This window comes from Salvelinus sp. IW2-2015, linkage group LG18 (genome assembly GCF_002910315.2).
Source record: "Salvelinus sp. IW2-2015 linkage group LG18, ASM291031v2, whole genome shotgun sequence".
NCBI lineage: Eukaryota > Metazoa > Chordata > Actinopteri > Salmoniformes > Salmonidae > Salvelinus > Salvelinus sp. IW2-2015.
Genome location: NC_036858.1, coordinates 10,944,453 through 10,958,259, shown reverse-complemented (window position 1 = coordinate 10,958,259; position 13,807 = coordinate 10,944,453). Strand labels below are relative to the sequence as shown.

At 44.3% G+C, this 13,807-nt stretch overlaps 2 protein-coding genes across 3 annotated transcripts in view; one reads left to right on the top strand and one right to left on the bottom strand.

Annotated features, from left to right (window-relative positions):
• acsf2 (acyl-CoA synthetase family member 2) overlaps positions 1 to 13,760 on the top strand; it is a 38,444-nt gene extending 24,684 nt beyond the window's left edge. The window contains exons 11-16 of the mRNA XM_024006930.2: positions 11,152 to 11,259; positions 11,650 to 11,801; positions 11,898 to 12,039; positions 12,137 to 12,247; positions 12,341 to 12,409; positions 12,865 to 13,760. Of these exons, the coding sequence (XP_023862698.1) occupies positions 11,152 to 11,259; positions 11,650 to 11,801; positions 11,898 to 12,039; positions 12,137 to 12,247; positions 12,341 to 12,409; positions 12,865 to 12,915 (633 nt within the window). The 3' untranslated portion in view covers positions 12,916 to 13,760. The remainder of the gene's footprint in view (positions 1 to 11,151; positions 11,260 to 11,649; positions 11,802 to 11,897; positions 12,040 to 12,136; positions 12,248 to 12,340; positions 12,410 to 12,864) is intronic.
• Positions 77 to 8,762, bottom strand: LOC111977494 (chondroadherin-like). 2 transcript variants are annotated; one of them, XR_002879059.2, is made up of 5 exons: positions 7,706 to 8,762; positions 2,063 to 2,226; positions 1,680 to 1,828; positions 1,144 to 1,187; positions 77 to 1,006 (listed from the first exon to the last, which is right to left on the bottom strand). XR_002879059.2 is itself a non-coding variant. In XM_024006932.2 (4 exons), the coding sequence occupies exons 1-3, from the start codon at positions 8,489 to 8,491 to the stop codon at positions 1,687 to 1,689; spliced, it is 1,092 nt and encodes a 363-aa protein (XP_023862700.1). In that variant the 5' UTR covers positions 8,492 to 8,761; the 3' UTR covers positions 77 to 1,187; positions 1,680 to 1,686. The 2 variants fall into 2 exon arrangements, 1 of the variants encoding a protein (XP_023862700.1); XM_024006932.2 differs by having other exon boundaries at positions 77 to 1,187; positions 7,706 to 8,761.
• Positions 13,761 to 13,807: the final 47 nt, after the last annotated feature.

The window sequence follows — 13,807 nt, the reverse complement described above, 5'->3', positions numbered from 1 at the left end:
AGGTTGGCCGCTCCTATGACATTGTCTCTCTGTTAATATGTTAGCGCACAGTAGTTGAAAATGGAATCAGGACAGACAAGGTTACATATTTATTTCTTAGATGTCCCAACCAAAATATGATGTTCAATATACATAAAAAAAGATGTTAAGAGTTATGAAAGGGAAAGGGGGATACCTACATGCTCCCAGAGTTTGGGAAGTCTTCAATGCCTATAGATAATCCATTGATTTAGCAGTAAAAAGTATCTTGTTTTCAATGTAAATCAATTACTTTAAATGAAATGTCACAGTGTAAGCATTGCCACAGCAGTTGGGGAGGGTGGAAAAGGCAAAATATTTTGTATATTAATTATTTAGTCAAAGACTCAGACATGACACCTCTGCTACCTATTCTCAAATCCATTTAGAACTGTACAACATGTCCTCCTGTGATAACAGACCTAAAGGCACTGCAAACACTTCCAAACTCCATTCATGTAAGGATTATTCTTTTTTGTATCTCTGGGGAGATTGAATACATACAGTCTTTAAACGAAAGATACCGCTGGAGAACTGGACTCCTCTCTTTGTCTGTGTCATCGCTGACTATGTTCCTTTTCAACTTGCCGTTGCTCCATTATCTCACAGGTCCTGCGCTGTGTTGTGTCATTTACTTTTGGTCAGAGTTTTGAGAGGAGTCGGGTCAAGTCACAATACGTCAAGGTCCGTTTTACGGTCACAGTCCTTTCAGGATGTTTTCTCAGTCTGACAGAATTTCTCACGGGAGAAGCGAGACATGACCAACTGAGTGAACCACATTAAATAAAGGGAGACCTGGCCTGGAACATTCCATTTGGAAGGTTGTTAGGGGGGGCTTGTGGGATGATGCAGGCCGTTGCTGTGGCAGCAGGGGATGGGGTCCTGAGAGGTGAGGGTGTAAAGCTGGCGTTAGGGAGAGCGAGAGGAGGAGAGTCAACATGGCTGCTCGTCTGAATGTTGGTTGTGGGATGCATGACAAATTCTTCAGCTGTTGAAAAGAAAGGGGGATGTATTTGTGTCATGTCTCACTCCATGTGTGTACATGTGACATTGATATTTGGCAGATAGTGAGATGGACGGTCTTTAAGTAGCAGTTAGCGTCGCTTTCTTTCTCTGCACACGTACCGAGCCTGTCACCTGGACAGGCCTTTCCCCTCAGGCAGCGTCTCCTGTGGAAAGACACAAACATCAACAGCCAAGTCAAACAGTTTGCCCTCCTATTGTTCAACGCCATGACCGGGACACGCTGTTCTGTTCTGGACAGGACCCCAAGGCCAAGATTGAAAATAACAGCCAGGGGACAAAGAGTTCTGAGGGAAAAGAAAAGAAGAATGTCAAGCTAGGCCGGTCCAAACCCATCCTCCAATGTCATGTTGTGCCAAGTCCCCAAACACATAAATACAGTCCTTCGTAAGAATTCAAACCGTGAGGAAAGCATTGAAGCCAGAAGTGGACCAACAAAAATGTGAAATATGTATCACAATCAAAACCCTTTGTCAAGCTGTTCTTGGGTAAATGCATATGACTGCAACATCTCAAGTCTGATACTGAGAAACTCTTAAGCTTGCTCAACTCAGCTCATAAGTTCACTTGACTGAGGTTCAACTTGCCTATTTACGGACTAGTTTTGTATTTCGTCGAGTCATCGTCAGTCAGGATACCTGTGTTTTAATGGCGTGTGCCCTTCTTGGCTCTCTTTGTCTTAACTGTGCAGTCGCTGAAGGCGGAGCTGTCCCTAATCTGCTTTCCTCTCTGTGAGGACGGAGAGGCACAGAGCGCATCAGGGCGCTGGCGGGTAGAATCCATCCACCTAGTGGAGGGAAACAGAGAGAATCAGACATACAGGGTCTTGGAAGTTATCTCTAACGGTTTGGATAATATGTGTGTTCATCAAGATTTTAGAATGTTGAAATGTATTCATGGATTCCGTTTAGTGTGCATATCAAAGACAACTGTCTGTGTGTGGTTTTCTACCTCAATATTGTGTCAGTTCAAGGTAAGATTTCCTACTGTATGTGCGTGTAAAGGTGAGGTCATTACTTACTTGCGCAGAGGGGCTAGCGTGCAGGTGCAGCTCCAGGGGTTGTTGGCGAGCGTGAGGTTGGTGATGGTGGTGAACTCCAGGCTCTTGGGCAGGGACTTGAGCTTGTTGTTGTCCAAGTGCAGAGACTTGATGGCCTTCATGCCGTTGAACGCGCCGTCAGAAAACTACAGGCGGACAGATATAAGACACAGTATAGGAGGCTTTTCAGTTTCATCAGAAGAGGTAGACTTTGACAGGAGATATTTAAACCATAATGTCATGACCAAGAATATTCTCGTCCTTCAAATCCAAAAGTAATTCATTGCAAGTATAAAAGCTTCATGTGACTGATTGAAATCCCTGAATTCAACTATTGAAACCCTGAACTCCACAATAAGGTAGATCTCTCCTTTCTCACATGGCAGTGAAGGCATGCCTGGTGACGTAAATGGGTCAAGAATTTGCAGTTAGACCTCATCCTTAATATCTGTCAGAGGGCAGACAGCGATGTTTGGTAGAGGAGATTGTTTTCTCCAGCAATGTCACTCTTGTCTGACATGAAAGCCTCCACTCATAACTGGTTCCTGCACCGTTGCTTATGTAAACTGTACTGTCTCACCCCTCCCTTCTCCCAAACTTCATACGCATTTGTGAGGCCGCTAAAAACTTCACAGAGGTGCAAGATGAGCTGATGTTCACCGTGTTATGTTTCCCACTGAACACACCACGTCGTTTCAACGTGAATAATTGGGTAATATTTGGTTGAGACGTTGATCAATGAGATTACAACCTATATTCACCCACTCAAAAAAGTTAGTTGAATTTCCAATGTTTTATCACTGTACTTTCAGTCATCTAAGAGCACAACCAAATTCCAATGGAAAAACGGTCAGATTTTTGGTTTAGTTGTCACCCAAATGTGTATCGCTACGCTTTCAACCGTTTAAAAGCACCAAATGGGAATACAATGTCAAGATTTATTTGTTGTGTAAATAAACAAAATATCTATCACTGTGCTTCATTTAATAGCAGAACCAAATGACCTGGATTGCAAATGAGATTACATAAAAAGTACGTGGTGCAAGTGATCAATGATGTTCAAGATTCTGCACGATTATTACAGTAATTGTGAAGATCTCCACAGACCTGCAATGACCTATGCATGCTATCTTGAATGTGCATGCTTTATATGATTACATAAGAAATGTATAGTTACAGTAACCCTAATATGGCCATGGATGTGTTACTCATTTTAAGGTTGAATGTTACATTAGTTTGTAAGATAGCCTTAACTTTAGGCTATTTACTGTATTACAAAAGTAATATTGAATTGTGTTTGGTTGACGACGCAACCAAATATCAACATTTAAGAGGAGATATAGGCATATTTACTTCTTGGATGGGCTTAATCCTATTCCTTAACTTGTATTTTTGGTTGAGTTGGAGACGTGAATCCAACATATCATTTGTTAACTTGTCGACAAAAATACCTGTCCTTTTCAATCAACCAGAGCTTGAAACCCTAGGCTTATTGTATTGTTTATTTTTAGTTGAATTCTGGGTTGAATTGAAACAATAGTTGTTGATGACTTTGTAAATGCTATATAGGCCTAAATAGCAACATTGATGATATGAGTGAAAGTATGGTCACATTTCAACTGCTCTGTTAAACCTACCCTTTGAAATGACTTTGATAGCATGAGTGAGATCTCAACACTCATTCTCATCATAGCACACTGGTAATAGTCAGTGACAAATATCATAGCTAAGCAGGGCTTGGTTAAAACCGTGGATGGGAGACCAACAGGTAGCAGTAGATAGATCAATTCTCCAGTAGGAGGTGCTGCCCAGACAGTTTTTTTCAGATAGGGGATATAATGTTGAAGATCTGACGTTGTTTTCAAGGTACAAATTCCCAAAAATGTATACAAGGTTTGTCTATGTTGAAATTTGGTTAACATGATGACATAATCCTGTGGTTGAAATTTGACTCTCAAAACAACCGTTGATGACTTTTTCCAAATCCAATGTATTTTCCACGTAGATTCCACGTCACAAAATGTTGACAAATGACTTTGAAAGAACGTTGATTCAACCCGTTTGTCCAGTGGGTTGGCTCTTAGCAGGAAGAGAGAGGGAGGGAAGGAGGTCCGGGGGCAGCCGTGAGAGGAGGGTGGGCTTTTGCAACATGTTATGTAAGTCTATAAGAGATGAGGCTGTTGATTGAGGAGTCTTTTGGAAATTTCCACTGCGGAAGGGCACAAGTGCCAAGGTGGAGGCTTCTGGTAATTTGCAGCAATGGAAGATGGATGACTTCCAGCGTGGCCAGGTTGTTTTTGCTCTCTTTTTTTAGTCTCTCTCTCTGAGCCACTTCTCTGCCAAGAAGGCTTGCAAAGGGCCCAATTGTCCATTCACCTAAGGAGAGATGGGCAAGCTAAAAATACCCGTCCTTCATGGGCTACGGAACACCCTGCCTCTATTTACCCGTCTCCTAACCCTTACTGACCTGTTGGCAGGACCCTCCTGCCGAGGGGAAAAAACGCACAGAAAATGTTAGAATTTGGCTGGTACAGTACAAGCTTGGATACGGGCTAGCAAACAAAAACACCCTAAAAATACCCACTTTTGACTGGAAAATTGCTTTTTACTCTCCCCCACCATGTGCCTCCCCCGCCACCCCAAAACCTTGCCATCTCACACTGCTTTCCCCTCACTTTCACTGGTACAGTCTGCCTGAGAGATGCTTGTTATTTTACCATTTCCCCTGTGGGATCTCTCCATACTGTATTATGGATTGATAAACTCAAATACTGGATTAACTTTGAGTTTGGAATGAATGGGGAGCAGCAAGCTAACCCCTCAATCAGTATATGTGATAAGTGTCTCAAGGCCAGCATTTCCCATCTCTCCACTCAGGCCTTGACTGGGGTTCATTCAACCTTGTTACCTCTTACATTGTTACGCTATGCCTTACGAGGTGTAGGATCAACGTTTATCTCTAGATAGGAAACCATTTCCTGTGCTCTCTGGACTGTCTGCTGTTGTTCCGTGAACTATACAGCCTTGGAGTGTCTGTATGACAGTTCAAACTCCTTCCCCACCAAAGGATGGAAGCTAACCAGATCTTAAAAGCCTTGTCGTACTGCACCATTTAAGTGTAATGAGGCGGTCACCCACCTCACACACCAACCTGAACCTCAGGAATGATCAAGCACTGCGTCAACGCCGCCCACTCACTGCATGGTCAAGGTTATCTTGGGCTATGCTTCAGGAACCCTTGTATGATGGTGTGTCTGGGTTTACAGTACTGTACGTGCTGAAGCTGAAGAGTGTGGTTCATACCAGCAGTTTTTTTATGATGCTTACTAGGTGATGTCACTTGGCCACCTGACATTGTTTGGAATCTCCCAACTAGGACGGCATGTATGTGTCGCCCATATAGCTCCTTAATGTAAACAGCAGGGACCTGATCCCTCCCCCAACTCCACTTCTTGTCCTCACCAAGCTAAATTCGACATGAATCCAATCTTCTGCGCCAACAGTCCACCAACCAACTACAGTATATATGGGAATGGAGCAACATACGACTAGAACACCACTCCTCTCTCCCACTGTGCAATCCTCCTGACCTACACACTTTCAGGGGAAGAGATCTCTTTGAACCGAGACAGAGATCCCGCTGGTCTCAGCACATGTGCATCCTGACCCAAAGCATGTGTGACCTATTTTCTTTTCATATGGGTGGATAAGTCATCATAAGGATCTTATTAGGTTACAGTTAGAGCGAAGCGGAGAAAGTACCCAATGTCTATACATCACGCACACACAGTACCAGTCAAAAGTTGACACACCTACTCATTCAGGGGTTTTTCTTTATTTTTTCTACATTGTAGAATAATAGTGAAGACATCAAAACTATGAAATAACACATATGGAATCATGTAGTAACCAAAAAAGTGTTAAACAAATCAAAATATATTTTATATTACAGATTCTTGATGACAGCTTTGCACACTCTTGGCATTCTCTCAACCAGCTCCATGAAGTAGTCACCTGGAATGCATTTCAATTAACAGGTGTGCCTTGTTAAAAGTACATTTGTGGAATTTCTTTCCTTCTTAATGCGTTTGAGACAATCAGTTGTGTTGTGACAAGGTAGGGGTGGTAAAAGACCAAGTCCATATTATGGCAAGAACAGCTCAAATAAGCAAAGAGAAACAACAATCCATCATTTCTTTAAGGTCAGTCAATTCGGAAAATTTCAAGAACTTTGAAAGTTCCTTCAAGTGCAGTCGCAAAAACCATCAAGCGCTATGATGAAACTGGCTCTTATGAGGACTGCCATAGGAAAGGAAGACCCAGAGTTACCTCTGCCACAGAGGATAAGTTCATTAGAGTTACCAGCCTCAGAAATTGCAGCCCAAATAATGCTTCACAGAGTTCCAGTAACAGACACATCTCAAAATCAACTGTTCAGAGGAGACTGCGTGAATTGCTGCAAAGAAACCACTACTAAAGGACACCAATAATAAGAAGAGACTTGCTTGGGCCAAGAAACACGAGCAATGGACATTAGACAGGTGGAAATTTGTCCTTTGGTCTAATGAGTCCAAATGTGAGATTTTTGGTTCCAACCGCCGTGTATTTGTAAGACGCATAGTAGGCGAATGGATGATCTCTGCATGTCGGTTCCCACCGTGAAGCATGGAGGAGGAGGTGTGGGGGTGCTTTGCAGGTGACATTGTCTGATTTATTTAGAACTCAAGGCTCACTTAACCAGCATGGCTCCCACAGCATTCTGCAGCGATCCCATCTGGTTTAGGGTTAGTGGGACTATCATTTGTTTTTCAACAGGACAATGACCCAACACACCTCCAGGCTGTGTAAGAGCTATTTGACCAAGAAGGAGAGTGATGCAGTGGTGCATCAGATGACCTGGCCTCCGCAATCAGCCGACCTCAACCCAATTGGGATGAGTTGGACCGCAGAATGAAGTAAAAGCAGCCAACAAGTGCTCAGCACATGTGGGAACTCCTTCAAGACTGTTGGAAAAGCATTCCTCATGAAGCTGGTTGAGAGAATGCCAAGAGTGTGCAAAGCTGTCAAAGGCGAAGGGTGAATTTGAACTGTCAGTCATCATATGATCAATGGTAGCAATCTACTAAACCACCTCACATTTATTATCTGCCCTCCTCAGGCTACGGTACGCAACCACAGAACTGGGAAAAGAGAAACATCTTTTGGCTACTGGAAAAGAGGGAGTTGGCCGGTGGCAAGCCAGACTGTACATATAAATAGCAGATGAAATATGGCAATCCAGAACCAAAACAAACAAACAAACAACAAGCCTCCCTAATCCACAGGGTTGCTAGAGTAGACAAGAATACAACATATTTATACTAACTGAAGCTTTCTCTTTCTACTGAATGGCTAACTGCCTCAAATAATTGAGATTCAGGTTGCATGAAATGGAACTGTTGTAAATGTTCAATATTCTAAGGCTTGAAATGAATTTAGTAGACTTATTTACCACATCTATGCTATGTTATTGCATTGCCGTTCTCTTAAACTTTCAATCACCTCTTAATTCTTCCCAACTCAATAAGCACTTTGCACCCACAAAACGGACCCACACCCATCCCACAAACAATCTGAGAGACTAACCTTCTCCAGCCCCATGCCGTCCAGGTGCAGCTTCTCCATGTAGCGTCCGAAGCTCTGGAAGGCGTTGTCAGGGATGCTTCTCAGGGGGTTCTTGGCCAGGCTCAGTTCCTCCACCACTCTCAGCTTGCTCATGGCCAGACCGGGGTAGGTGGACAGCCTGTTCCTGTCAAGGTGCAGGATGGCCAGGTTCTCCACGTCGTCCAGAGAGCCCGGCTGCAGCGAGCTCATCTCATTGCCACTCATGTGCAGCCAGCGCAGGTCCTTGGCTCCGGCGAAGGTGCCTGGCTTGATGTCGCGCAGCTTGTTATCGTTGAGCTGCAGGATGAACAGATTGATCATGGGCGAGAAGATGCCCTTGGGTAGGTCGCTGATGCGGTTGCCGTCCAGGTAGAGGTAGGTGAGCTCGGCGAGGTCCTCGAAGGCACCTGGCTTGATGCTGGTGATCTCGTTGTTGGACAGGTAGAGGTAGATGAGCTTCTTGAGCCCCTTGAAGGCCTGGCCGCCGATCTCGCGGAGCTGGCAGTGCTGCATGTGCAACGAGATGAGACCCTTGCTGCTGGCGAAGGAGCCGGTGGGCAGGCTGCCCAGGTTGTTCCTCTGCAGGTTGAGCAGACGGGTGGCCTCGGACACCTGTGGAATATTCTTTAGCCCCACGTTGTCACAGATGACATGCTGCAGGTCCCCGTGGCAGTGACACAGGGCTGGGCACTGGCTGGGTGCGCCCCATACCACCGGGGCGAGGACCAGCAGGTAGGTCCACACCGAGAGAAAGCTCACACACCGCATGCTGACGCTGCTACTCTAGACTTGTGTCTGTCAGTCTGTCCACCTTATCTGTCTTCGGTCTCTTCCTGAGAGCTTCTTCTCACTGCTTGACAGGCACTCCAAGCTAGAAAAAGTCCTCCAGAAAGTCTCAGGGCGAGAGAAAGAGAGAGGATTCAGAGAGGGAAGGCAAGAGGTGAGCTGGTGTGAGAGTGAATGTGTAACTGAGAGAAAAGGGGGGCAGTGCAAAAAATATTCACTTGGGGCTTTGAGAGGAGGACTGCACGGCGGTGAACAGAACACAGCACTATTTATAACATTTATTTGAGGAAGGGCTCACCAGGGTGTTACGTGGAGACGGCTGCAAGAGGAAGTCAAGTGTCTCTGAGAGTTTAACTCCGCGCACACAGTTCGGGATCTTCCACTGACCATAGGGAGCTCAACTAAATTCCACTAACTTCTGGTTAAAATGTCTAAAAAGCTTCCAGATCTTCTGCATGAGACATTTAATCAAACAGTTTGTGTGTGCATATGTTACAATTGCTTGTTATGTTTAGCAGGCAAAGGATCTCTAGGTCATTTTAGTTATGTAAGCAGAAAAATTGTGTAAACATTGCACTCTCAAGAAGGGCAAAATGTGCTTCCAAATCAAATGCAGTGTCTTGGTGGATCAAGCACACTTTTGACTGCCAATATAGCAATGGTCTGTATACCTGTACAGGTTACCTGGATTTTTGTTGGGTAGATAAGAGGCCCTCCACAGGCCGGGGCCATTGTCAGTCATTTCTAAAATAGTTGCCTGAGTGTAGTCGGGCGGTAGGTAAGAGATTAAGGTTCCAGTGTTTAGGGTTCCAGACATCTCTATTGTTTTTCAGTCTGCAGTCAGAGGGAAAGGAGCTCCTTTGTGGCTGTTTTATAACTCATAATCGTCACCAGATGTTTGGCGAGTGGCGGGACTCCTTTTCAAGTCCAAAAAATGTGAAATGGTCCCTCTTCACCTCACTAAAAGAGGGTTTCAAATGGCCAGTTTCATTCCTGCGTGCATATTTTCTACTATTTTGAAAAGGAGTAAGGTGTTACAATGGTCTTTGTGGTCACTCTCACTTTCCAAATAGAGGCGAGGTTGGATGTGGCTGAGTTGAGTTTCAGCAGATAGTGTATGTTAAGAAATCACAATATTTTTCATTAGCTTTCACCCAGGGGTGTGTGTGGCTCTGAGTGGGCCTTAACCAACCAGATGTGAGACCTTGGTCTCGAGCGCTGATCCATTGGCCACTTGAAATTGATCAGGAGCGTGAGGGAAAGAGACAGGAAGGGATGGAGGGAGAGAGAAGTTGTCCACTTCAGCCCTTGGGCTTGCTGGCTCAGCTCCTATGACGCGTTGGCCTCAGAAGGGTGTGTTTATGAGTCCGATGAACACTCTCATGATAAGTGGAATCTCGAGTTTACTTAACAAATCTAGCATTTTATCGGGAACGTCTTTCTCCTGGCTGCCCAGATGAACATTCTCACCCTCCCCATCCCCAAACGGCTCCTTCAATGCCTTTCTGTTCACCAGTCATGACCCTACTCTGCCACTCTGTCACTACTGGCCTTCGCCCTCAGTAGGATGTGCTTGTGGCAGCAGATGAATAATCGTCTAGCGAGCGCTTCAGAGGCCGAAACCACTGCTGACTCCATTGGTCCTGCTATTCAAAGTCTTAGCCTTCATTTCACTCAACTTACAACTTACTTCTGCCACTGACCCAGTTCAAATTTGTCAATTTAAAAACAGTAAACAAGAAAAGGTTATCAAGAGGACTCACTGGTCAGTGAAAGGCCACAGCAGGACAGATGTATGGGCGTGGTCTACAGAGGGGCAAGGGGGCAGGCACCATCCTACTGCACAGGTGTGCCAGTTGTCAGGGGGGCACCACATACCTCACTGAGCTCCCATGCCCTGGCTTGCCTGCTGACTCACCCCCTGCCCCTCGCTGGCTCAGCTAGTCCTAGCCTTGGAACTGTGAAGTCACGCTGACGTCCAGTACTGACAGGAAACTGTCCACCAGACAGTGGGCCCAGTGCATCAAAGCTGGGACAGAGAGACTGAAAAACAGCTTCTATCAAGGCCATCAGACTGTTAAACAGCCATCACTAACATTGAGTGGCTGCTGCCAACATACTGACTCAAATCTCTAGCCACTTTAATAATTAAAAATTGGAAGTAATAAATGTATCACTAGCCACTTTAAACAATGCCACTTTATATAATGTTTACATACCCTACATTACTCATCTCATATGTATATACTGTATTCTATACCATCTACTGCATCTTGCCTATGCCGTTCGGCCATCGCTCATCCATATATTTGTATGTACATATTCTTATTCATTCCTTTACACTTGTGTGTGTATAAGGTAGTTGTTGTGAAATTGTTAGATTGCTTGTTAGATATTACTGCATGGTCGGAACTAGAAGCACAAGCATTTCGCTACACTCGCATTAACATCTGCAAACCATGTGTATGTGACAAATAAAATATGATTTGGTAAACAGACGGACAGACTTTTCCATACCCCCTCAGTCACCTTCTCCGACTACCTCTGCAAATGACACAGGGTTGTAGAACGTCAAGAATAGTGCCGTGGTGATACTGTATGTTTAATTGAACGCAGTGTGTGGTTTCACTTTGGATTGACAGATCGGCTATGGAACCACAGAGAACAGCCCTGTGACATTCTGTGGCTTCCCAACAGACAATTTGGAGAGGAAGTCAGAGACTGTTGGGTGCATTACCAGTCACTTAGAGGTACGTCTCATCCACCTGAGTCATTTATGTTTTAATGTCTTTACTTCTATTATACAATAAGTATATTTATGTCTGTTAAAGGGATACTTCGGGATTTTGGCAATGAAGACTTCCAGTCTTAGCTGTGACCATAGACTTCCAGTCATTGGGCTAACACTAGTTAGCGTTGGCTCGCAAAACGACCTCTAACTTCCTTCAAACTGAACGCGTAGACATAAAAATGGCATCCTCAAGTTCATCTGACTTTCCATTCCCAAAAATCCTGAAGTATCTACTTTACATGTCTTATCCACATAGGCAGAACTGCTGGGAGCATTGATTTTATTATCATAATGGTAACTGACTACAGTAGAGTCACACCCTATTGTGTTCATCACTGCTGTTCCTCAGGCTAAGGTAGTTGACCCTGGCTCTGGTCAGATCATGCCTCTCGGGATATCAGGAGAGCTGATGATCAGGGGCTACTGTGTAATGCTGGAGTACTGGGGGGATGTCGCCAAGACAGACGAGTGCATTACCAAAGAGCACTGGTATAAGACTGGGTGAGTGGACAGGTCTGGTCCCATACACCTCCCCAAAACGCTGATGTCTCAACTTTTACTTATGCATCATACATGTGTCCTTATACCCATATGCAGTGACATCGCCACCCTGGACAAGTATGGCTTCTGCCGCATCGAGGGTCGAATCAAGGACATGATCATCCGAGGAGGGGAGAACATATACCCAGCTGAGATTGAGCAGTTCCTACACACCCACCCTAAAGTCCAGGAGGCACAGGTGAATTCAATCAGTTTGTTTGTATATGCATGTTGAACAGAAGATCGTTTTCTAGGGAAATGACTGCTAATGTTGTTTCTTTCTCGCTCTCTATCAGGTGATTGGAATAAAGGATGAGCGCATGGGAGAGGAGGTGTGTGCCTGCCTCAAGCTGAAGGCGGGACAGGATTGCAGTGCAGAGGACATCAAAGCTTACTGCAAGGGAAAGGTGAGATTGAATGAAAGAAAAAGGTTCTGTGACTTCCTGCTGTGGCTAGCCTAAATCCTTGAAATGTTCTGTTTATCTTCTTTCTCCTCTCAGATGGCTCATTTCAAGATCCCGCGTTATGTAACATTTGTGAAGGGCTACCCGCTCACAGTTTCAGGAAAGGTAATCTCTCAAACCATATACTCTCACTCAAAGCTAAGCTGACATGCCCCATAATGTATGTTTCTACATGAACGCTGACCAACATTTGTTTTGTATTTGTTTATACAATTCTGAAGACATAATCAGGGAGCTTAAGTAATTGTCAGAGACAAATTAGTTTTTATGAACAGTCCATTGCATAAACTGTATGTTCCTCGGTCTCTCTCAAGAGACACTTCAAATCCATTTAGAAATGGAGAGTAATTTGAGTAGCCAGGTCCTGTCTCTAGACAGAAGGAAACTGAGCTATTAAGCAGTCTGCACGCAGCAGTCCTGCTAAACACATTCAGAGGGCTTCATGTTGGAGGGAGTCACGAACCACCGCAGCTGTCTGGTCGATCTGAGAAACCACCCTGACATAAAACACTGTATTTAATACAAAGACTTATTCTCTCCTTTTTAAATTCCTCTTTCAGATCCAGAAGAACAAACTGCGTGAGCAGACAGAGAAGTTTCTGGAACTGTGAAGGACTGTGAAGTAAAGAGAGAAAGTCGGGCTAGACATGGTGGCTCATATCTCCGATGCATGGCATATGTTTTCGCTCCACTCTGCCAAAGCACCTGCTGAAATCAAAGTCATTATGGCTGCATTTATACAGGCAGCCCAATTCTTATCTTTTATCCACTAATATTTGTTTTTAAAGAGCTAATGTGAAAAGATCTGATGTGATTGGTCAAAAGACTAATAATTGGAAAATATATCTCAATTGGGCAGCCTAAGGGCTCTATTAAATACGTAGCTCTGAAGATCCACTTTACAGAGCGATTGACAATTAAAGGCGATGTTCCCGCAGTCGTGGAGACTGCATTCACGGTAATCACAGAAATTACCTTTGAATTTTAAACGCGGATCTTCCGCGATACGGATTGAATCCAGCCGTAAGTGCCATCATTTGTGGCTTTTTTAATGCAAACTTTTTTGCAGAACCCATTGGACTAATGCTGTTTTAGTAGGCACAGTTTAACAGGAAAGCGAAGCCATGTCCAGCAGTCAGATAAACACTTACAGCCATATGGTTTTACTGTATTTTTAGGACCGATCATGTAATTGTGACAGCCTTGAAACCACCTCATCAATCTGTGACTCGGGGCTCTATTCAGTCTGTAAAACTGAAGCGTTACAGATTCCGAGATTTATAAAATGTAAAAGGTCATTTCCAATTGAGCCGACATCTGCAGGGTTTAACGCTAAAGCGGGAACATTGCCTTTACATTTCAGTGAAGCTGTACTTCGGCGACGCAGATTGAATAGCGCCCTTATATTACAGCTGCCTATATGTCAAAATAAAAAGCATGTACCTCACCATTAAAAGTTGGGCGTAGGTGTCTGTGTTTTTGTTGGAGGACAGAAGCTTTTAG

Coding starts and splice junctions, on each gene's coding strand:
- LOC111977494 (XM_024006932.2), bottom strand. CDS start 8,491: ATGCGGTGTGTGAGCTTTCTCTCGGTGTGGACCTACCTGCTGGTCCTC. Junction 2,227..7,705: donor ACGGCATGGGGCTGGAGAAG/GTTAGTCTCTCA, acceptor GTCCGCCTGTAG/TTTTCTGACGGCGCGTTCAA. Junction 1,829..2,062: donor ACGCTAGCCCCTCTGCGCAA/GTAAGTAATGAC, acceptor TCCCTCCACTAG/GTGGATGGATTCTACCCGCC.